At 35.5% G+C, this 25939-nt stretch overlaps 1 protein-coding gene across 1 annotated transcript in view; it reads right to left on the bottom strand.

Moving 5' to 3' along the window:
- The window catches only part of LOC107590741 (protein kinase C beta type-like), a 29239-nt gene extending 3821 nt beyond the window's left edge, over window positions 1-25418 (bottom strand). The window contains exons 1-14 of the mRNA XM_016279649.1: window positions 25015-25418; window positions 24468-24499; window positions 7969-8055; window positions 4390-4546; window positions 4154-4288; window positions 3967-4063; window positions 3721-3867; window positions 2605-2778; window positions 2409-2500; window positions 1881-1943; window positions 1397-1535; window positions 1227-1307; window positions 1007-1114; window positions 795-935 (exon numbers count right to left, since the gene is read on the bottom strand). Coding sequence (XP_016135135.1) covers window positions 795-935; window positions 1007-1114; window positions 1227-1307; window positions 1397-1535; window positions 1881-1943; window positions 2409-2500; window positions 2605-2778; window positions 3721-3867; window positions 3967-4063; window positions 4154-4288; window positions 4390-4546; window positions 7969-8055; window positions 24468-24499; window positions 25015-25193 — 1632 coding nt within the window. The 5' untranslated portion in view covers window positions 25194-25418. The remainder of the gene's footprint in view (window positions 1-794; window positions 936-1006; window positions 1115-1226; window positions 1308-1396; window positions 1536-1880; window positions 1944-2408; window positions 2501-2604; window positions 2779-3720; window positions 3868-3966; window positions 4064-4153; window positions 4289-4389; window positions 4547-7968; window positions 8056-24467; window positions 24500-25014) is intronic.
- Between the last annotated feature and the right edge of the window lie 521 nt (window positions 25419-25939).

Genomic DNA, 25939 nt, shown 5'->3' with positions numbered 1-25939 from the left:
TCGAATATTTATTTGCAATGACAAGAGTTTTGTTATCAATTACTTTATTTTTGTAATTAAAACATTCTTAGCAAGAACTTTTATTTTTTAATTACAATATAATCAGTTTTGCTCTCAAACATAGTATGTTTGATTAAATAAAAAGGACACAAAAGTAACTCCATATGCCAAGAGCAGCACAGCTTGGGTCATGAATATGAATTCATTTAAGTGATGCAAATGCAGTGGATTACCATTATTCACCTTCACATTGTTCAGCCAAAGCAGCTGGTCGGCCTTGAAACAGCATATGTACTGTTTTATTGTTGAAAATGGTGCTACATGTCTTTAAAATGAATACAATGTATACAGTTTAGTGTGATTTAAGTGTCCAAATATATTTTGGGGTCACTGTATATCCACATCCTGAGACAACCCGCAAAATAAACACACAGTAAAAACGCTTAAACTCTTAAAATGCTCCATTATTGTTGTTTGCAGTGTTTGTGTGCCTTAATCTAAAACCAAACCTTTACTGCCTCACATATTTGTGTTTTCATAATCTTTGTGGTTTAACAGCAGAGCATGAAGTGACGCATTACTTCCTGCACTGAGCAGTTTGGAACCACTGCATCTTGGCCACAATCACCAAATCTTCTTTGAAAAATAGACACTTAAAAATGGAAATAATTTCCATCACTGCAACTGAAATACAGTGTACTTGGAGAAAGAAAAGTGTAAAAAGGATGCACCCACCTGATACACCCACACACCCACACACACACACACACACACAGAGCTACATTTTTACTTACTGCTTTGGGTTTGAAGGGGGGTTGAACTTCCTTGCTTTGCAGTTTTTCCCAGTCCATGTAGCGGAAGAAAGCGTGTTCCTTAATGTCTCGTTCTCCTTCTGGTCCACAGCCCAGGCGCTTCCCTGGATGCTTGGTCATCAGCTGCAGACGTAACAGTGTTTGTTAATGTATGCAAGCATAGACAAAAATGTATAAATTGTGTATTTGCCTACCCCCTTGCATATGGCCACTGCTTCTTTGGACATGGATTTCGGGTAAGACACATGATGCTCCATAATGGACTGGAAAAGCTCATCTTCATCCTCACCATCAAAAGGGGGCTAGAGGAAGCACATTAGCACCATTGCATCTATCACAATTGCATAATTACTTCTGAAAATGGCTCATCCAATCTGAATTTAGACCCAGAATGTTAGCGTAGCATTAGTTTACCTGTCCTGCCAGCATTTCATACAGTAAAACTCCATACGCCCACCAGTCGACAGACTTGCCATACGGTTGATATGCAATGATCTGTAACACAGGAGAACATATATATGCCTTGTGCACACTAACATAGACTCACTGTAATTAATATAACACACTCATATGTCCACACACACCTCTGGGGCAATGTAGTCTGGAGTGCCACAGAAGGTTTTGGTTGTGGCCCCATCAAACATGTTCTCTTTGCACATGCCAAAATCTGCAATCTTAATGTGGCCTTCAGCATCCAACATCACATTATCCAGTTTCAGATCTCTACACAAAACCAGGGAGCAACAACAGTTAACATACACATATATTAGTAAATATTTGCTCTGACATCAGTTTGAGTATGATAAATAAATAATGCAATGCATCACGAAACATGAGATTCAATTTCATTATTTTCTATATTATTCATAATTAGTTTAAAACTGACACAAATTAACTTTAGGGACAATTTACAGCACAGTGGAATATTGACAAAAAGTAATGCATACTACTTTGTGTATTATTATAATAGATTGTTAAATTCTGGCATTGTGGTGTTCTAATTTCTTCACTATGCCAAACTAGTGAGCACTCAGGGTACATCCACAAACAAACAAACAAACATTTCACCTGTAAATAATGCCCTTTGATTGAAGAAAGAACAAGCCAATGGCAATTTCTGCAGCGTAGAACCTGATTGAAAAAAAATAAAAAAAATAAAAATAGAATTAAACCCAGTTAAATTACTGATCTGACTTATGAATAAATCTAAATAACAGTAGTATTGTTGGTTGGCATGAGCATTAATGCTTAAAACCTGACACATCAACAAACCAAACTGATGACTATGATAATTGCTTTTATAAAATGTCAGAAATAGTTATATATTGTACACAAAACATTTGGGGTCTGTAAGATTTTGTAATGTTTCTGAAAGAATTTTTTTACAATTTAAACAATAACTGTTTTCTATTTTAATAAATATTAATATGTAATTTATTCCTGTGCTGGCAAAGATTAATTTCCAACAGCCATTAGTCCAGTTTTAAAATAATAATTTAAAATACTATTTTGTGCTATTAAATGTATAATTATAACATTTAAAAATGTTGTCATAATTTAACTGTTTTGTGTTTGTTTTTAGGAGTGAATACATACACAGCATGGGGTTCCTTAAATTTTCCCACTTGTTGTATTTGATACATCAAATCTCCACCGTTGATATACTCCATCACAAAGTAGAGACGATCCTACAAACAATCACAACACAATTGATTATGGGTTTATAATGTGTTTTTCATGTGTATGTGCATCTGTGTGTAAAGTGTGTGTAAAGAGAGAGTGTGATGTGTACCATGGTCTGAAAGCACGAGTGGAGATGTGTGAGGAAGGGTGGTTTGCCAGAGAGAGCGAGAACTCTTTTCTCCACCATAGTGCATTCCACATCATCGTCCTGAATGACCACATCCTTCTTCAAGATCTTCACTGCGTACAGCTCATCTGAGCCTTTACGTTCGGCAAGCATCACCTGCAGAAAAACAGAGTAAAGGAGAACGTGATTATTGTGATACTGACATAGGGATAGTGGTAAAAATTATTTAATAATTGTTAATTTCAATGTAAAAATAAATGTAATAATTTATTACGGAATTATGTATAATTGATTTGATAATTAATTTACATAATTTAAAGCCTACAAATGACATAATTTTTGTTAAATATCCCATATGTATTTAATTTATAAATAAATGTGGCGTTAATTTTCAATCATTTACTGATAAATGAGAGTATGGCTATGGAATATTGAATACGGACACTTTTTCTCCCAAACTTCTGACTATTTTTAAAAAGAACAGAATTTTAAACACTTTTAGAAATAATAAAAATACACTTCCATTCAACAGTTTGGAGTCATAAAGCTTTTTTAATATTTTTGAAAGAAGTCTCTTATGCTCACCAAGGCTGCGTTTATTTGCTACAGTAAAATGTTATATAATGCATAGAAAAGTGAAACATTATTGCAATTTAAAATAACCGTTTTCTATTTGAATATATCCGGAAATCAAATTTATTCCTGCGACTGCGAAGCTGAATTTTTGGCATTATTATTTCAGTCTTTAGTGTCACATGATCCTTCAGAAATCATTCTACTAGGGTGATTTGCTGCTCAAGAAACATTTCTTTTAATTATCAATGTTGAAAACAGTTGTGCTGCCTTATATTTTTGTGTCTTTGATGAAAAGAAAGTTAAAAAAACAGCATTTATTTGAAATAGAAATCTTATAAATGTCTTTACTCTCACTTTTGATCCGTGTAATGTGTCCTTGCTCAATATAAGTATTAATTTCTTTCAAAAAAAAAAAAAAAAAACTCAATCTCAAAAGGTAACATGCTAGCTTCACCAGCCCTTTTACTAACACAGCTGTTTGTGTAAATGAGAATGTGTACATGAATGAATGGTGTGTCCTACCTTGCCAAAGCTGCCTTTGCCCAGCACCATGATGAAGTTGAAGTCTGAGAGCTTCATGCGGTCTTTGTTGCCATTGGCATCATATTTAGAGATGTCATTCTTTGAAGAGCCATCTGTATTCTTATTGCCAGGGCCAATCTTGGCTCTCTGGAGAGTAAAAAAAAACAACAGAATAATGTCAGAAAGGGAAGAAAGCTAGAGGTAAAAAAATGTGTGAATACAAATGAAAAATGATGTGGATTTCACCTCAAATTTCTGCCGCAGTTCTTCATTGCCCTCCTCTCCATCTGGTGGAACTGGAACGTTGAAATACTCCCCTTCCTCTTGGCCCAGCAACTTAAACCTACAATCCAAACAGATGAAGATAATGGTCTCAATCCTCGAGCACTGAAGTCTCATGTGTAGGTGGTATCTCGTATCTGGTAGTGCTTACCATCCGTTGACACCTTGTTTCTGCAGCTCAGAGATGCCAAAAGACATCGACCCCATGAAGTCATTTCTGCTGGTCAGATCCCAATCCCACACCTCCACTGACAAACGCCTGTCTTTATCTGTATCTCTGAGGTTACTATGGTAACACGAAGATAGAAACAGTCATTGCACATGTGAAACATCCACATCCACACAAATGAATACACTTGATTGCAGTTACGTTTATTTGCCACTCACAAGTTGAAGTGTTCGTCCCATGTAGGGTTGAGGGAGCACTTGATGGTTTTTGTCTTCTGCTTGCTCTCGCTCTTTGGGTCTGGAATTAATTTAAGCTTCACATATGGATCTGACAGGCCGTTTGGATCCATTGGCACCAAGTTACGAGCCTCCTTGACTACAAATTAAATTACAGAAAAAACATGAAAACCATTTAAGGATTTTAAAGTATTATTATATGTGCATACATATTCAAAAACTTCAACTGGAACACCTTTATGTGCAATTTGTATTTCAAAGCAACTAAACCAGTGTTACTTTAGTCTTATTTAGTTACTATTGAAATATTTATTAATATATTAATTTAGCTTTTATTTTTATATTTTAGCTTTAATTTTAAGTTTTAGTAATTTTGTTGTGTGCTTTTGTCATTTTTATAGTTTCTGTTGTTTTAAATACTTCTGTTCACTATTATACTATTCTATTTATATTTCTATATTTACTTAATAAAAAAAAACTTGCCACGGCAAATAAAATAAATAAAATTTATATGTAAATGTTAATATATTGAGTCTTCAGTGGCAAATTCTTTAAATATAAAAAACGTACTTACAGTCTGTGAGTCAGAACAGCTGGCATTGTAGTCTACGCTACCAGGATCAGGAAACACTCTATAAAATGCGATGGACACATCTGAATATTTGGGTTGAACTGTTCTGGAACAGTGTCGTAAATACAACTTAACCACTGATTTCTAGTCGTGTCCTCTTTTGGAAGGCCAAAAAATAGTAGTTTCGCTTTCACAACGAAACACACGGCAGGCTAGCGTGAGGGAGGCTGGAGGCCTAGAGTCAGCGGCGGCCTAGAGTGAGCGGAGGCGGGCGGGCTTGAGAACGGCGCGGCTGGCGGATTCGATGAAGGAGTGTCCGTCGGGCTTGCGGCAACCACATATTAATTGAGTAATCAAATTTGCCATACACAGACCTAGAAATCCTCTTTAGCTAAGCCAAAAACATGCAAACATTAACATTATTGCAACATTTCCATTCAATACTCTTGTTGTACTGATCTGCATGCTTGGCTGAACATTTCAGCTAGAAAAGCAGTTTGCTTTCTGCCCTGCTGATATATCATATATCCCACAACACCACTAACATGCACAATGAACACTGACCATATTTGCTTATAACGTTACATATTCAAAACCAGCACAGCTATGGGTTCTCTAGTTTCTGAACAAAGCCCATCCTCACTAATCCAGTCTTTGTATTCAAGTCCATAAAGGTGAGTAAATTATTATCAGAGCATTTGTTTGAAAAAGCTACAGACCAATTAAAATCACAAAAAAATTACACAGTGAAATCCAGTACATGGATCATTAACGGTTTCTATTTTTTTTTAGATGTGAATCTCATTAAAACCAATAAAATCTTTATTGATCCATATCCACACACTGGTGTATGAGGTTGTAAAATGTTTTGTCCATTAACCAATTATATTATGTATGTAGTAACACCTAAATTAACCGATTTTAACGAAGTCAAAGGATTTAATATGATAAAATATACCTAATTCTATTGTTTAAATCGCTCCTTAACATAAAATGGGATTTAAGCAAGTCAACTCTGAAACAAACCTCAGCTTAAACTATCTTAAGAAGGTTTGCTGGTCTTGGGTGATTTAAATTGGTTTTAGCTGTTATTGTGTTTTTGAAAGAAGTCTCATATGCTCACCAAGGCTGCATTTATTTGATCAAAAGTACAAGAAAAACATTTTAAGTACCTGTCAAATTTTAATATATTTGATTTTATGGCAAAGCTGAACTTTCAGAAGCCATTACATTAGTGTCACATGATCCTTCAGAAATCATTCTAATATGCTGTTTTGCTGCTCTTTTTATGATCAATGTTGATTTCAGGATTGTTTTGATGAATAGAAAGCTCAAAAGAACAACATTTATTTGAAACAGAAATCTTTTGTAACATTATAAATGTCTTTACTGTCACAATTTACTGTTCTTTGTGGTTGTTACTGTAGGTCAGGAATGGGCAACTTTGATAGTGACGAGGGTCAGCACTTTTTTTCATTTATATCAAGGGGCCAGTTTACTAATCCACATCCACACCCTTTTACACCGTCTTACTCTATTTCCTTTTATTGAAGGAAATCAAAGTATAATTAATGTAATTTGTTTTTAAAGATTTTATTAACTATAAAACTTGTGCAGTTATGCTAATTAACAAGCACATGTAAACATCTCAATTGCATGTAACAAACAAATGTACAGAGGACCTATTTTTGATTAGTGGCCTACATAACATTCTCAACACAAAATGAGGACAGTTAAAAAAGTGCTTCAAAAAATAGTTACTCCAAATTGTACCATAATACAACAGGGTATCTGCAGGATTTTTAAAAAATGGCACTTAAGCCCGCCCTGATTTACATGAAACTCTAACCGCAACATTTGGAAAAGCAAGTGCAGAACATGGAAACAAGAGCGAAGGGAAAAACAGCAAAAGCATACAAAAAATACAAATATGAGCAGAAAATGTCTGCGAGCACAAAAAAACAGAGAAATATAACCAAGTCTGATAATTTTGCATTAATATGTCAGTTTTGTGCAATATGATTTTAAATGTGTTTAAAGTTTTGATTCATGCTTAGTATTATTTTTAATAATAGTATGATTTACTTTGTGCAATATATTTTTACTTGTGCGTTTAAACTTTGGTTTCACGTTTGTTTTTTATCTGTGACAGCTGCACCCACATACTGAAAAAGCAATCACTGCAACTGATAGCAAGATATACCAGAAGGAATTTAAAAAACCATGTAGTGAATATTGCAGCACTATATGAAATGGTATGATAAACTCCTACAGCTAGGGGGCACCAATGTAGAGACCCAAAGAAATAATCTACTGCAAATATTACTCTAAAAATTTTTTATTCAGCTATGTTGACTGCTGCTGTTCCTTTGTTGAAGTGATTCCAGCAAGCGCAAATTCAACAAAATCAAGCTAATGGTTTAATTATTCAGCAGCTTCTCAGTGTTCTTCAAGCTTTTGTAAAGGAGTCAATGGTTGAAAGGGTCAAGAATCAAAGCTTTCCTACACATCAGCATCACACAATAGAGATGCAACAAATATCACATGTGAAGTACAGTATCATTCACGGGAAAAAAACATAATTGGCTGCAAACAGAAACAAAGCACAACACAGGAAGTGTGCATGTGCGCCTGCTTTTACACATATAGGGAGGAAGAGGGGTTATAAATAGAGATTAGAGAAGAGAAAACTGATGTCTCTGCCTGTTTGCTTGTGAATATATAATGCAAGCAAACACATGAGGAACATAATTCGTGTTAGGCTTCATTAAACAGTACATAATCAGTTGCCACTGAATAAATATTTAAACTGCTCACCAAGCAGTGTGCATACATGAATAAGTGTGTGAGTGTGTGTTTACTGCTTAGTCACAGGAAGAAGTTTCTTTAAACTGATAAGGAAGTGTATTTCACTATCAGAAAATATGGCGCAAGAGAAGCCAGAAAGAGGGTGAATGCAGGAGTTTTCTAGTGTGCTCACAGTGCTTTACTTACATCTGATGCTGGGCCCTTGTCGGCTCCAGGGCAGGAGAAAGCAACAAACTCATGGCAGCGTTTGTGGACCACAAAACCGCATACTGGGGGAGAGAGAGAAAGAAAGAGAACTTCATTAAACCATATTTGATCTCTTTCATCGTTTTATTAGATAGCAAAATAGATATCAATTAAATAGCACACTATTTTACAGAACAACAGATATACTGTTCAAAATGAAGACAGCAAGTATTTGGAGATTTTCAGATTGTCGAATGTTAGTGTAACAGGTTCATAGTTAGTAAATGTGATGAACTACACTGGCAGTTACTTGTTGCTCTGTTAGTGCGGAGTAAAGCTGTGCCATTTGTTTGCAGATGCCATGTGGTTTGATATTTTGTGATCTAATGCAGTCACACATATTTAAGTGCAGCTTAATACTTCTTGGAGTCACTGTTTATTTCCCAACACTGATATTTTTAAGGAGGTACATCTTCAGAGCTTGAGATAGAGGACATTTGTGCTTCTGTCTGCTGACATGAATCAGTGTTGTTTTAGCATTATTTATACTATTACAGTTTTGAAATAAGCTCTGTTTGTATATTTTCCATTTTTAGCAATTTTATTATGCAAGTTTGTCATTCTTTTTTATTATTTTTAAATAGTTATTCAGTCATTTTAATTTAAAATTAATTTTAATATAAAGTTATTTTTATTTGTATATTTTGTGTTTAAATATTTATATATTTACATAAATATTACATTTTAATATTTCTAAGTTTTAGTATTTCAATTAACTATAAAAAATTACAACACTGACATGAATCTAAGTAGTTTAAGCCAATTGTAAATTTGTCATTTTTATTAGTTTTTGTTTTACATATTTCTATTTATTTTTTATTTCAATTTAATTTTAATTCTTTAACTTATTTCAAGCTAGTTGCCAAGGCAACATTTCAAATTTTCATTAATTTCTTACATTTTTTAAAGTTCTGATATTTGTTATATTTATATAAATAATAAGTTATAATATTTATCTAAATTTTTTTTATTTATTTCAAGTCTATTTCAATTAACTATAAATGTTAATAGTAACAACACTGACATGCATCTGAGAAGTCTGAGAAGCATGTCACAGGTTTATTTCTGTTATGTTATTGTGTTCTAGGCCATATCTGCACATAAGCAAAATGTGAAACTACCACTCTATCAACAAGTAAAATGTACTTATACTTCATATGTACTTAAACGTCATCATGTACATGTTGAGTCTTGGTGGATTAGCTGCATTATGGACCTGAGCCAAGCATTTTGTCTTCTGGCTTAGATTTGCCTAATCGCCCAATTTGACTGTTACTTGATCATAAACCTCACAACCTATGGTTAGAACAGAATGAGCAAAATCTAATACTCTCTTAATGTTTTCAAGTCACCAAAACTACAAATTCTCTGGTAAATCCAAACAGGAAGAGCAACAGCAATGACAAATATAGCTGCAAGCAGCAATTAAGGGGCCAAGCACAACAAAGGTAAAATGAAGAGCTAAGGAGCTGTCTTTAATTAATTACACTGTAAAGACCCGGGTTCTCCGACCCTGCTCCTGGAGAGCTACCTTCCTGCAGACTTAAGTTCCAACCCTGCTTCAACACACCTGTTTGTAATCAAGTAGCCCTGAACACCTTGAGTAGCTTGTGTATGTGACTAGGGTTGAAGCCGAACTCTGCAGTAGTTCTCCAAGAGCAGGGTTGGAGAACCTTGTTAAAGACATTTGTTGATACAGCATTTTACTACAAAACTCAAAATGGCTGATGCACAAAAAGGCGGACATAGGAAAATTAGGTAGCGCTCTATTTGGTATGCCTTTCCAAATCTAACGAGACAAAACTAGTCAGACGTTAGAAGCAAGAATGTCAAATGTTTATATCGTTTGACCAGTAGATGGTGCTGTGCCGAAACTACTCATCTTCCCTCAGATCATACTTGTTATAACACATACCAAGCGTGGTCAGAATCCGCTAAAGTGTTGCGGAGATATAGCCTCATGTCCATTTTTGCACAAATTTCGTCAAATTCATTAACACACTTTAGAAAAACGGTTTGGTATATCAAAAACTTTTTGCCAGAATTCTCGGAAGATAATCTGAGCTAATGTTGGTTACATTTGAACCACCGTCTAGGACGAGTTCGAAAAAGTAGATATTTTTTGGAAAATTCAAAATTGTGAAAAAATCTTAACCCATATAAATAAAAATTTTGGTATGCATTCAACTCGGTATGAGCCAAGGAAACAGAAGAAAAAAATTATTTAGTTTTTAGACCTTACAGTTAAAAAGATATTAGCAGAAATATGAGTGCAAATTTGGCCTATTGGTGGTGCTTGAGAGGTTGAGACAGAGACTCCAAATTGGTTGGCTATGGTTAATATGGTTAAGACTGTCCTCTATCTGTGTGCCAAATTTCATAACTTTTCCCCAAGCGGTTATATAAGATTCATAACAATACGTTAAAGCGTTTGTAAAATATTTTTTCCAAAAAACATTTTATTCCAAAATTCGAAATGGTCCATGCTCAAAAGATCCATCTTATGATTTTTGGTCAAACTGTTCAGAAATTATATATTTTTAATTAAATTATAAACAAAAAGGTAAAAAGTATACCTTTTCACCAGTATATTATCTCTATATATATTATTTCAATATATAATGGTGCGTTCAAGTCATGTCGGATAGATTGTATTTACGAGTTGAACGCACATGAATGCCACCACAAAGTCGTTATTACGAGTGGGAAACTTGAAATTTTCTTTAAGCCCCGAGTTTCCGAGTTGGGGGCGTGTCAATGAGAAACATGGCAGAATCGATGGATGCAATGTCTGTAGTTGACGGTAAATTTGAGTTTAAATTGATAGTTTAGTTGTCCTATAAACTTAAATTGGTCATGTTCTTGTTACGCAGCTGAAATCCAAGTAAAAAAATGCAGTCCCTGTTGTATTTTCTTGTAATTTATTAAAAGAAGGTACACCGCCATCTTGTGCTGACTAAACTGACTTGCACCTGACGTCGTAATTACGACTTGTCAACTCGTAAGTACGAACGTCAGGAGGACTTATTTATGGATTAAGAATTCACAATATCTGTAAAAATGAAATAATAAATAAATCAATAATCCCAAAATGTGAATGTTTTTGTTTGTCCTCTGATATAACCAATCAGAAATGATATATCTGTTATCTAATGTGTTTTCTTGTGTCTCTGCAGGGCGAATATCGATGAAGTCGAGACTGATGTTGTGGAAATAGAAGCCAAGTTGGATAAGGTATGAACTCTATTTGACATAACTTCATTTCATTTGATCAGTGTCTTCTTTGCCTGTTTTATTGAGATGTAGGTTTTAAGGCCTTCGTGCTCAGCTAACTAAGCACCAGCGCATTAGCGCCTAGATAAAGCAGCATAACAAATGTGCGCCGAGCTAAATCCCAGCTCGTACGCCATACAGGATTAAGGGAAATGGAGAGAGGAACCCATTTAGCACTAGAATGCTGAACATTTGCATCAGGGAACTGCAGTCATACTACAGCGTGTTAACAGAAGCTTCCAAATCTACATACGAGGGCAATGTCTGCTCATTATTGCAGGTTCATTGCATAAGAAAAAGCACAGACTTTTAATTAGCATGAAATCAGTGTAAAATGCTCAAATAAAATCAAGGCTAAGATGCCTGTGTGCGTACATACACCAGCATTTTAAAGGTAGCGCAAACTAAATGCATGATCGCCCAGCCCTTTGACAGACAGATATTCAACAAATAAACAGGCTAAGCTTTCGTTGGCTAAGCTAGCATATCAATATTCTTGAAATGTATTGTCGAAGGCTTTACATTTATAACAAAGGGTGCTGCTTTGACGGCTAAAACGAAGGCAATTCTTTTAAAAAAAGCAGCTTTTAGCATGCTAGCATTCGCTGAGAATAAAGCACAACATGATAGAGTCGAAAGTTTTATCTCTTCATTTGCTGCTAAAATTGTAAATAATAATAATAATAATAATAAAATAAAACAACATTTGGGTTCTTGAGCTGTAGAATTGCATGGAATGTTAACATGTCGGTGAACTTTTTTTGAAATCTCTCTTTTATTAGCATTAGCCTCATACAAGCTGATTCAGAGCAAACTTACATATATTTTCACTGCCATATGTGCTACTCGTGACCATTTTAACATTAGCTCATTGTGTATTTTGTAATTGTCCATTTACATATATATTAATGGTGCGTTCAAGTCATGTCGGATAGATTGTATTTACGAGTTGAACGCACATGAATGCCACCACAAAGTCGTTATTACGAGTGGGAAACTTGAAATTTTCTTTAAGCCCCGAGTTTCCGAGTTGGGGGCGTGTCAATGAGAAACATGGCAGAATCGATGGATGCAATGTCTGTAGTTGACGGTAAATTTGAGTTTAAATTGATAGTTTAGTTGTCCTATAAACTTAAATTGGTCATGTTCTTGTTACGCAGCTGAAATCCAAGTAAAAAAATGCAGTCCCCGTTGTATTTTCTTGTAATTTATTAAAAGAAGGTACACCGCCATCTTGTGCTGACTAAACTGACTTGAATGCACCTGACGTCGTAATTACGACTTGTCAACTCGTAAGTACGAACGTCAGGAGGACTTGAACGTAGCATTATATCTTTTGACTAGAAGGTGGCGCTGTGCCAAAACTACTCATGTGCCCTCAGGTCATACTTGGTACTGCAAATTTTGCAAATTCGCCATAGACTTCCAGAGCAGAAGAAGAAGAATAAGAAACAATAGATGGATACAATAGATGTCTAAGCACCTTCAGTGCTTGGCCCATAAATATATTAATATTTGTCACAGTTATTGATAGGGGTTAAATAAAGGGGGACATTCACACATAAATCTATGTATACGAAATAAAACTAGGTCAAAAATACATATCGCACACTAAAAGAGTCCAAATTTCTGAATAAGCACCCCCTACTGGGGATCCCATGGAGTTCACGTAGGCCTAAATGAAATAATTGAACTTTTCACACATTTTCTGTGCTGATTTCTGCAAAACATTTTTAAACTTTTTGAATAAAACAGAAAACACAATTTGAATAATGCACATAATGATAAACGCATACATCACGGTAAGTCATTTCAAAATGTCAGTGTCAAATGAATGTAAATGTACAGGCATCAATAAAGAATTTATGTTCTGATCTATATAAATATGATATTGTCACTAACATACTTCCAGCATAAACATTTTCAATCAGTTAATTTACTAGTTTACTAGATAATGCTCCTGTTCTAAATATTTAAAAGTTTCCTGGCTGTATTCTTAAAATGGCTAAAAAAAGAATGATTGTTGTTGTTGTAATCTGCTCTTTTATAATCCATCTAACAGTGTGGCAAGTAAAGCCAATAATGATAAACCACTAACGATCATTTGCCAGCTAAGTCCAGATCAGCACTGAACAATGTAAACTGATAACTCCAAAATCCTGGTCTTAACAACTATTTTAGTCTTTAGCCTGGAATACACTACTTAATTTTTGCCCCAATTTTCCACCGAAAATTAGGCAATTTTACAATCTGGAGAAGTTGACTCTAGTTGCCGAAAGTCAGTGCCAGTCTGTGGATTTGAGCTGACAGATTCCATAGAAAATCGCATAGTGTATGATGGTCACAGACTCCGATTTTTTTGCTTCAGACTATGATTCCATCCAGTCAGAGGATAACAAACATGTTTGATATTTTCAGACGATTTTAGAACACGTTGTTTTCATTTGTCGCACATCTCCTAGCAACAAGGCACATGTTTCTGAACAACATAAAAGTCTGGTAGTATATGATCCTCAGTCGTGTAGTGTATGTTGGCCATTTTTCCTTTGTCACTATTTACAAAGTACGTATGATGCCCAGCGTTTTAAAAATCTGTTCAGATTTGAAAAGTCATGTAGTGTATTCCAGCCTTTACTTGTAAGGTTCAAATATCTAAAAATCTGTGAATCAAGATAAATGTACTTGAGAAGCAACACTGAATAAGATATTTAGCATATCTTTAAAACAAGTGTATTTTGTCTTATTCACTGACAGTTTTTTTCTTGTTTCAGGCACAAACAAGTTAAAGATAAGATAAGTGAACAAATCTGCCAGTGCAGTAAAACAAAATACACTTGTCAACAAGTCACATGCAGTGTTACTTCAAGTAAAATTATCTTGTTTATGGATTTTTTTTAAAAATCTGTTCAGATTTGAAAAGTCATGTAGTGTATTCCAGCCTTTACTTGTAAGGTTCAAATATCTAAAAATCTGTGAATCAAGATAAATGTACTTGAGAAGCAACACTGAATAAGATATTTAGCATATCTTTAAAACAAGTGTATTTTGTCTTATTCACTGACAGTTTTTTTCTTGTATCAGGCACAAACAAGTTAAAGATAAGATAAGTGAACAAATCTGCCAGTGCAGTAAAACAAAATACACTTGTCAACAAGTCACATGCAGTGTTACTTCAAGTAAAATTATCTTGTTTATGGATTTTTTTTTACTGGAAAACAAGTTTTAAAAAAGCATGCATTGAGAAGAGTAGTTTTGGAGGTATAGGAACTCTAGCTTGTAGACATAATGTTTTTTTTTCTTGAAAACTATTAGGAGGAAGCTCTTAAAGACTTAAGGTGTGTCAAGAACACGCCCAGTCATATTTCACCTCAACATCAAAGAAAAAAAAAAGTTAAAGAGTAAACATTTTAGAAGTCTGTACATGAATAAAGATTCACAAATATTGTAACAAATGTATTGCTCATTGTTAGTTCATGCTAGTTAATTTAAGGTTAACTAAGGAAGGTTTTCATAAAGTGTTACCTAGAAGCCTATTTGGTAACACATTACAAAGGTGTTACCATTTGTTACCATTAGTTAAAATGAATTAACAATGAAAAAAATTAAATCTTCATTTTAAAATGATTAAAATCAAAAGCTGTATCTGTCGATATTATTTAATAGACTTATTGCCTATATTAAAACATACTTTTCTGTAAATATGCTAAATGACTTGTCAAATTTACTGACAAATTAAACTGGCATGACTTGATAACCGTAAGGAAACAACGATCAGATAAGCACACACACCCATGGTTAAAGGTTACAGGCCCTCAGACTTTAATCACTGGGATCTAGCATTCATTATTAACCAGACTATTAAATATGTATTGTTTGACAAATTATTTATGAGGTTGATAACTCAATGGCAACTGCTGCAATCTGTGATTTCGCTGCAAATCTGTTTCACAAAGAGGATTTTTCTTTATGTATCTATTTCACACACATTTAGTGTACATTTTAGCCTTCTGAACACCTGGCCGAACTTGACAGACCAGGTGAACATAAATACAGGGGTAGAGGTGAGGGAGGGAACCCCAGTCTGGCACGCACTGACATTATGCATGAATTCCTATGGCTGGAATTACATAAAGGAGGAAGCAGAGACGGTTGAGTCACAGCAGCCAGACTGAAGCTAAAGGATCTCCCCTTCACATGTAAACAGTCTATTCTATTCAGCACACCCTTCCCCTTTTCTTGAGAAGCATTCCAGGACATTCCCTCTGCAATCTGTCAGCTGCTGCCTAGCAACAAGACCTAAGGGTTAAAGAGTGTGGACCTGTTCTATCCATTAAATGCCAAGTTTGTAGTCTGCCTCAGTTTAACTCTTGACAATATCACAATTACACACATGTAGAGGAGAGTGGGGAGTGAGAGTAAGTCAAAGGGTAAAATGTGCAGCGGTCTTAATCTGGCAAAATGTATAACATTTTTGTCATGTTATTATATACACTTCCATTCCAAAAGTCTGGGGATGGTAAGATTTGTTTTTATGTTCTCTTATGCAAGTCTCTCAGCAATGCTGGATATATTTGATCAAAAATATAGTAAAAACAGTAATATCAAGAAATATTATTATAATTCAAAATAACATTTCTATTTTATTATATTTTTAAATGTAATTTATTCCTGTGATAGTAAAGCAGAATTTTCAGCAGCCATCACTCTAGTCTTCAGTCTCACCCCCATGATCCTTCAGAATTTATTTTAAGATGGTAAACTTAAGATGGGAAGCATTTCTTATAGTTATCCGTGCTGAAAGCAGCTGCCTAATATTTTGTGGAAACTGTGATTCACTTTTTTTTCAGGATTCTTTGTTGAATAGAAAGTTCAAATGAACAGCATTTATTTGAAATAGAATCTTTTGTAACATTAACATTATACATTAGGGGGCGGTTTCCCGGACAGAGATTAAACCTAGTCCTAGACTAAAATAACCCTTTAAACCAGATTAACAGAAATCTGCTTTCTCTGACATGGTTTTAAGTAGTCTTAGACTTAGTCTAGTCCAGAATTCAACAGCCTGATTTCCTGGAGGAAGACTACAGCTACTTCAGGACTAAATTGAGGCTTAAATTAAACCTACCAGGAGGCAGGTTTAACTTCAGATTAACGTTGTGTTAATATCAAAATTATTGGCACCCTAGTTAGATATGAAAAAAGAAGTCTGTGGAAATAAATCTGCCCTGTTAATCATTTTGCTCCTTTATTCAAAATAAATAAATAAAAATCTCTCTCCTATAATGCCTGATGAGTTTTGAGAACACATGACACGAGATCAGAGACCATTACTTCATACAGAATCACTCCAGACGCTTCAGATTCCCCGGTCCATGTTGATACTCTCTCCTCTTCAGTTTTCTATAGGGTTCAGGTCAGGGACCTGGAACGGCCATGGCAGAACCTTCGTTTTGTGCTAAGTGATCTGTTTTTGTGTTGATTTTGATGGTCCTTTTTGATCATTGTTCTGTTGGAAGACGGCCCACGGCCCATTATAAAGCTTTCTGACCCCAAGACTCAAAAATTTTCTGCAATTATCTAGCTGTGATCCTTGGGAGAGTCTTTGGCCACTTAAACTATCTTCCTCAAGTTGCATTAAGACAGTATAGACGCAGACTATAGTAGGCAGATTTGTAACATTTCCTGTTGATTGGAACTCCTTAATTGTTGTCCTAATGCTGGAAATGAAAATGTTCAATGCTTTAGCTCTTTTCTTACATTTTTTGACTTTCTATTTTGTGCTATTTTCTTGACTTTATATTTTGAGAAGCTTAAGAATCTGTTGCTGCACATCAGAACTATATTCTTTGTTTTTTCTCATTGTGATGGATGATAAAGGAAATTTGGCCCTTGTGTTCCCTCATATTTATATTCCTGTGCAACAGGAAGTCATGGCTGGATAATTCCATGTTCCTAGTTACCCTGGTGTGCTAACAAATGTAAATATGAATGGGAATGTAGATCTTAAGAGACAAATAATTGACCAATGTGCACTAGAGAAAGAATAAAATTATTTTTATTTACGACTTTATATTTTGAGAAGCTTAAGAATCTGTTGCTGCACATCAGAACCATATTCTTTGTTTTTTCTCATTGTGATGGATGATAAAGGAAATTTGGCCCTTGTGTTCCCTCATATTTATATTCCTGTGCAACAGGAAGTCATGGCTGGATAATTCCATGTTCCTAGTTACCCTGGTGTGCTAACAAATGTAAATATGAATGGGAATGTAGATCTTAAAAGACAAATAATTGACCAATGTGCACTAGAGAAAGAATAAAATTGTTTTTATTTACTTTTTTTTTAAAGATCAAAAGGATAAACAATACAGATTTCCTTTCAAAACCTTCTTTTGATCATATTTTCTGAGGGTGCCAAAACAATTCTGACCATGACTCTCTCGCTCTCTCTCTCTACAAAACAGCTACTTTATGTACATAATAAATAATAATATTAAAAATACTGCAAAAATGTTCGCTTGTTTAGTAAAGAAAAATTATTCTAGATTAAGCCTACTCCTGTCTTAATTTAAACTCTGTCCGGGAAAACCGCCCCTATACGTTTAAAGTCACTTTTGCCGAATTAAAATGTATTAATAAATAAATAGCTTACTGACCCCCATTTTGAACTGCATTATATGTGGAAAGAGCCTTTTCATTTGCATTTAAAAGTAAATTTTTTTTTTACAAAGCATGTAAAATGAAGCAAATTTCACCAAAGCCACCTGAGGTGGTGCTCTGAAAAAAAATTTAGTAGGAGGTGATGTGTTAAGGATAATGCTGCCAAATGCCAGTATAATGGCAGTTTGGGCTCTGACATTCATGGCAACAGTGCCTGAATATTGTATTTCGTATCTGAATGTTCACTTTGTAGTTCACATGGGGAAGTTGTCAGCAAGGGCTAAACTCCATGCCAAGTTAAGAGGCAAAAGTTCAATTCACTTACAAATGCTTTTCTCAAGCAGTGCTTTTGTATGGAATGGAAATAATGGTGAAATTGTGCAAACAGCTTTTGCTGCAATAAAATTAAGGTATGTGCCTATAGAGAAACAAACTACACAAGGAAATATTCTTTGGCGTATAGGCTATGACAAACCCATCTTATGAGAAAACGTAATTATTTTTGCAATAATTTGTACGATGTGATCCATACAGAAAAAATAAAGTAAGCATAAACCTAATTGTACGAGAGAAATTGTACAATTTCATATGAATTAACCACTAACTGGCCAAAACGTAGATTACATAGTTATGCCCTGTGAATGTTGGCTGTGACAACTAACCCCAGCCTTCCCTCCCTCTGAAAAAAAATTTAAACCCACCATTGAAGTACAAACAACTGGTTTATATTAATGTATTTATGTAAAAAAATGTGAACTGTTTAAGTATTCCCAATTAATTCAACTTGCCCACTGACATCACACAGTTTCATCAATGTTATAGGAACCTTAAAATATAATTTGGCATATTAGCTTTATCTCAAACTTTGCACTTGACCAGAGATGACTTAAGTGGCACAGCTTAGGCAGTTCACACATACGCATTTGTGTACTGTTATGACACAAGTTCCAACCATGCCATGTTCGACATGTTTTCTTTGGAAGCTAAGCAAGTTTAGACCTGCACAGTATTAAGAAGTTCAACTTTTGGTGCATCTCAAAACACTAAAATATGGCACAGCAGTGATAGAAAAACTGCTCTTGACTAACTAGATGTGTGATTACCACCTACCACCCTCAATCTTGCCAACTAACCCTGAATTGAGTTGAATGGATGATTGCTAAAATGTTCTAGGATTGTCCTTAGATTTGGCTCAGATCCCTCCTTCTTTCTAAGTTCAATGTAAGTTTAACTGATGGGTCACGACCCAAAAATGGGTTCCCAGCTAACAGGGATTGTTCTAATGTTCTGGCAAGGTTCTCTCAAAGTTAAGAACAAACATTCTTCCAGTAACATTAATAGAATGTTCTTTCAAAATTATCTAGACTTTAATAATGTTCTCAAAATGTTAGCACAAAAACATTGCTCATGGAATCTTTTTTTTCCTGAAACATTTTAGTTGGATATTTATCTGAAGTTTTTTAAATGTTACTGCTTGTTTCAGAAAGTTCAGAGAACATTTGCACAATGTTTGCAAAATGATTAAAAAACGTTTTTAAAATATTTAAAAAGGGACATTTTGAATGTTCAGAGAAACATTTTTATAACTTAATGGCAACACTGGCAAAATGTTCTTAGAACATATTTTTGTTAGCTGGGTTGCAGGTCTACTGCCATAGCAGGAAAATACAATTCTATATGCAAGTAATAGAATGCATTTAGCTCAACCATGTGCATTGTTAGGATAAAAAATAAACAGGCAAAGTTTAAAAAGGAAGAGAAAAGCTTTTCTGTATATTTTCTTGTTTATGTCAAAGGCTATACATACAAATGAATGAAACTCTAAATTATGTTGGTGCACAATCACCTGTCGTTTGGTAGAAGCAAGCCAAATTAGGCAGATCTGAACATGATCAGGTTGCATGACATGCTCTGAGTTTTGAAAACTATGCAAGGTAATAAAATACGACCCAGATTACAATAAATATACAGGCAGAGCAGTACAATTATTAAAAAAAGTGATTGCAGTGGCGCATGAAAACGAGAGCTGAAGAAACATTACCTGACACCAGAAGCTTTAATACCAAAGCGAAAAGGATTATTTTGGATTTGTGACAAAAAAAAATTCTGCAAGGAGTGGATGCAAAGTAAATAAGATTTATTGCAATGTTGACAGCTTCATTGATTATAATGGGAGCATTTGCAGGAGTCCATAACTCAACAGTGAAGCTCAAACGGTTGCTTGAAACAGTGTAAAACTTGCAGTGACAGTTCCAGTGATTAAAACGGGATCTGAGTGTTCTAGTATTGTTTTCTGCGTATAATATATTCAATATTTACATAACGGTTTTGTTTATCATACTGCAAGCGGGGCAATACAAGTTAATCATTTAGGCAATGCTTTTTCTACAAGACATTTGAAACATTTAAAATCAGCCTTGAAATCGAGAACCCTTAACTTTAGTGGTAAGGTTTTGTTCAAATGCTTAGTGATGCTTGTTTTGCAATCACTACTAATAAAAGGAATTACAGTGAACACAAACTGCGTACAAATGGCAGAAATAGGCCTTCAGACACATTCATTATGGAATCTCTTAAATCCCACAGCAGCTATGCATCTTAATTAGAGTCAAGGTCCCTATTAATTATATCTTTGCGTTCAATTATTGCCCTCCAGTCATTACAGATGTGTTATTACAGAAGGTTCATGCAGTCAGTGATGACAGGGTTCTGTAACAAGGCCTGCTATCAGTTTGTCTGTCCCTTTAAAACTCTCCAAGCAACCTTAATGTCCATGCAGTTACTATCATAACATTTCCAAACATTGCATCCAGTGTCCCAATAGCGTGGAAGTCATACACAGTTATTTGTAATGTTACTGTAAACTAAATGTTACAGTTTACTTAGCAGTCATTTTTTTACTTTTGACAGTCACATTTTTTTCTCTCGATCTGACAAGCTTCATTAGACAAATGAGTGAATAAAACAAACTGAAGGAGGAACCTAAGCCATAACTACAGACCAGAACATTATGACTTCATGGGATGGGCTCTTTTGACTTGGGCTAGTAAGCAAACACATATTAAAAAAACACTCAGAACACCTTAGCAACCACATAGCAATGCCCTGGCAACCACTCACAGCATTTAACAACTGTGCACAGGAAAACACTACTACTAGTAATTAATTTTATTTGCAACCTAATGTTTTCAATTGCCAAACTTTAAAAAAAACAAAAACATTTTTAGAGACATTTTAGAACCACGTAAAGAAAATGTAAAGAATAAATTGAAGGGAACACAATATATTATCTAAATTTAAATGTCTAGGGAGCAAACAACGAGTTGTCTTAGATTTCAAAGTTTGAAAATACAACTTCCAACTAATCTCATTTACATTTTAATTCATTTCACACACGCACACAAAAAAATAGCTTAAGGCTTGAATAGCTCTGCTCCCAACCGCTAGAATATAGAAATAACCCGTACTGCACAAAAATGACAGAAGTCATCATGTTTATGGTGAATTTGATCAAAATACTGTCAGTTTATGATATATAAACATAAAACAAGAACAAAATCAACTTAATTAAAAGGGAAAACAAGTTTTCATACCCCATTTACAGATATTTGTTCTTGTTTTAAGCATAAACTCACTTCTTTTTGTTAAAATGTTCAAGATTTCATTTTACACATTTAATAAGGATAAATATATCCTGATTTAAGGATGATTAGATAAATAAAAAATACTGAGGAAGACATTAATTTTTTGCCATGCATGCAACATGCAATGGTATGACTATGAATTTATGACTTTCTGTTCAGAATAAAGACCTTTTATAAGGTCTCAAATTGAAAGGTGAATTTACTTTTTAAGACCCACAGAAATTCTGTTAAAATTACATTTTTTGGCTTTTAGCTTTTTGCTCATGGATCTTTTACTTAACAGAAAGTTTTTTTACTCCACTGAAAGTATATGCAAACCCTAAACTTACATATAAATTCTATTAAATAAATTGATAACATAAATGAATAACAATTACAGCAACTGCTATTTTTTCAAACATCGCATTTTGCCACTGTTCCATCTTGTTCAAGCCTGTGTAATTTAATATGAACCTACTGTACCTGTCTGGGTTTATAGATTTACATGCACGCAGCTGCACAACAAGTACACGTTTTGCAGTAGTAGAAAGATCAGTCACGTTAATGAATTAAGTAATATGATGGCATTATAAAAAGCATTATATTTGGCTGTACCTGTAACAATGGCATTATAAGCATTTTGTACAATTTCAAACATTTTATTTTATTGTGGTTTTTTGAACTGTAACCTTTACTCCAACCTCTTGTTTGCATTCTCAGCTCTCTATGCACCACCTCCCTCTCTTCACTTCATTCTCAATGTGCCAGTATTTGCCAGTAAAATGAAATGGTAAAAATAGCTGTTGTGCCGGTATCAGACACATCTCTTTGTTACCTGAAGCTTACAGCTCACTCTTACCTTCTATTTTTTACTGCTACCAATCCTGAACACTTTATAACTTAATTAATGCAATTTTTGTATGATTATGCATTTCAGCATTTATTTAAAAATAGCATCATGCCAACATACTGTACAAAATGGCATTAGATGATGTAAAGCAGAGCAAAGATTTAAAGTTGGCAGGCTTTCAGATACATTAGATGATGCCAGAGGAATGAACTATCAGAAAATGAAGGATTGAATTTGCCCAAGTGTAAAAATAAATAAATAATAATACTAATTCCCAACAGAACACAATATTAGAGATTGCAAAGCCATGGAAGAGAGATGTTGCTCTAAGTGTGATAAAATATGTTAATCAATTCCATAAATTTAGAATTGGTTGGAGACCATGTGGAGGCAGGAAACATGGGAACGAGGCGTTATTTCCGCAGACAAGCCAAGCAGTCCATTTGTGCAGGACTTATTGTGCTAAAACACACAGATGACAATTTCAGAGTATAAATTGTTCTATAATGCTTAGCATACCAGTTACTACTGAGATCGGAGTTAAATATCAAACATTTTTCACGTCTTTCTTATTTTGAAAAGAGGACAGAATCTGGGTTTTGGAAACCCTTAAATAGTAATTTGTAGCAATTTAACATGTTTTACTTTGATAAAGGTAGATTTCAATTGAAAGATTGACTAAAATTACACATTTCCACACAACAGATGGAGAAAATCCACACCAGGATTTACAGGTTTCCTTTTTTTTCTGACAGGTGGGGAATCTTGATTCATTAATTACCTTAAAACTAATTGCCTAGCCCACATGTCCTATAATTGAATCATATTTGATTTGGTCCAAATGCCTGCGTCTTATGTATTTAGTTTCACCTGTGGTAGACGAAGCAGTTCATTACACCATAGTGGCTGAAGCAAGTTTGTATCATTTGAGTGTTTTTTTTTGAATGTGTGACAACTAGCCCTGTTTTCTCCTATATATTTGCTGTCTTAGTAAGTAGCACTGTAATGTAGTAATTGTGGATGATGAGTTTTTAACATCACATTAATGATCTGAGTAGGAGGTGATGTGTTAAGGATAATGCTGCCAAATGCCAGTATAATGGCAGTTTGGGCTCTGACATTCATGGCAACAGTGCCTGAATATTGTATTTCGTATCTGAATGTTCACTTTGTAGTTCACATGGGGAAGTTGTCAGCAAGGGCTAAACTCCATGCCAAGTTAAGAGGCAAAAGTTCAATTCACTTACAAATGCTTTTCTCAAGCAGTGCTTTTGTATGGAATGGAAATAATGGTGAAATTGTGCAAACAGCTTTTGCTGCAATAAAATTAAGGTATGTGCCTATAGAGAAACAAACTACACAAGGAAATATTCTTTGGCGTATAGGCTATGACAAACCCATCTTATGAGAAAACGTAATTATTTTTGCAATAATTTGTACGATGTGATCCATACAGAAAAAATAAAGTAAGCATAAACCTAATTGTACGAGAGAAATTGTACAATTTCATATGAATTAACCACTAACTGGCCAAAACGTAGATTACATAGTTATGCCCTGTGAATGTTGGCTGTGACAACTAACCCCATAAAGTCGAACAACTGTCACTGGTAATTTCTTCATCTCACCACTAGAAAACCAAAAAGATCCTCTGTATTTCTTCCTCAAACACACACAAATGAAATGAAAGAACAATGTAGTCCTGTTTGCAACACTGCTTGCATTCAAAAGGCAAGCAGCTGTCATGTAACAGAAAATAAACAGTTGCAGTCATTGAAAATGAACAGACTCTAATTTCTCTAGGGGGCCAAAGAGTCTTACCTTGACACTGGAAGCCTTGCTTGCCGAAACCCCTGCAAAAGAGACGAGACTGTGTGAAAAGAGACGAGACTGTGTGACAGCACAGAAACCATATCTGGATGCATTCCTCTGCGCTCAACACTGCTTGCATTCAAAAGGCAAGCAGCTGTCATGTAACAGAAAATAAACAGTTGCAGTCATTGAAAATGAACAGACAGAAGAGTCTTACCTTGACACTGGAAGCCTTGCTTGCCGAAACCCCTGCAAAAGAGACGAGACTGTGTGAAAAGAGACGAGACTGTGTGACAGCACAGAAACCATATCTGGATGCATTCCTCTGCGCTCAGCAGCAAAACGCGCAGGCGCGCGCCATATTCCGCAAAATCGCCAAATCCATCTCTAGGAAGATGGTGATGATGATGATGATGGCTTAATCATAACGCGAGGAATTTCTCGTGATAGACAGTTAACATGTATCCGTACTACAGCAAGAGAAGAGGCGAAATAAATGTGCTGTAATTGCATAAACACACAAGTACACTGAAAACTAAATAGGCTGTCTTGTAGAGGTGCAGCACTGCGTTGGACTCGTTGCGCGAAGCGCTTGTCTTTTCCGTCTGCGCTCGGCGTCTTTGTTCAGCGTTGACACCACTGCGGATGTCTGAGCGCGTTCAAACGCTTTGGTGTTTTTCCTGTCACGAGCATCAAGTGAGTCACCTGTGCCCTTCGCAGCCGTTTACATACGACACCACCTTTGCGTCCTCCACCATACTCACCAGATGAAGTCGGTGCAGTGGCTGCAGAAGGTCGGCTGCTTGAAGAAGCGCGCGATGAACTTGTGGTTCTTCACTTCGTGTACGTTCTTCTGCCTCAGCGCGCCCTGCCTGGCGAAGCCTCGTGCGCCCCCCGCGCCCTCCGCGCCTTCCGCGCCCTCCGCAGCCTCTGGGTCGGCCATGATGGGGACGGAATGGATGAAGTGGGTAGAAATCTCCTCAACTTGTAGCCTGCGCGGTTGTATGGGGTCTTGCTCGGCTTGCGCTTCGCTTCCCGGTTGGTCGGCACGCGCGCGCACACACGCCTACCTCTCCCCAGCTGACTGTTGTGGCGGAGCGCGCGGGCAGCGGTGCTTCAGTGATCCTGTAACCACGCCCCCTTCGTGCAGACGTTTTTGAATGACTGTTGTGGTTGTGAGAAACATTTTGGTCGCGAAACCTGACAGAGAACCAAAACTCATTTCCGAGGAAACTGTCGTCAATAGTGTGACTGATCGAGCATCAGAGGCACACAGCACGTGTTGATTTGGCGCACTGCAAATGTTTACCATAGTAGCTTTCTGCCAAGACTGTGGTACGTGGTTATTATGCATCTCTGTCATAAAATAATAAACGAAAATAATTAGTTCTCATAGTTTAGCAATACATAGTCCTATATTCTACAATTGATATTGTGATATTTTTACGGTAAAATGCTATAATGATGTTGTATTTATTAGTAAAAACTATGAATCTCCTTCTGTTCGATTAAGTCAAGGGTCTCCAACTTCGGTCCTGGAGTGTCCTGCAGAGTTTAGCTCCAACCCTAATCAAGCACACCCGAACCAGCTAATCAAGGTCTTGTAGGCATACTTGAAACTTCCAGGCAGGTGTGTTGAGGCAAGTTGGAGCTAAACTCTGCATTGCATTTTTATCCAGTAGAACCAGC

The sequence above is a fragment of the Sinocyclocheilus grahami genome, unplaced genomic scaffold, assembly GCF_001515645.1.
Source record: "Sinocyclocheilus grahami isolate Dianchi unplaced genomic scaffold, SAMN03320097.WGS_v1.1 scaffold132.1, whole genome shotgun sequence".
NCBI classification, from domain to species: domain Eukaryota; kingdom Metazoa; phylum Chordata; class Actinopteri; order Cypriniformes; family Cyprinidae; genus Sinocyclocheilus; species Sinocyclocheilus grahami.
Note: the sequence above shows the minus strand (reverse complement) of the source record. Positions and strands in the feature narration are given on the sequence as shown.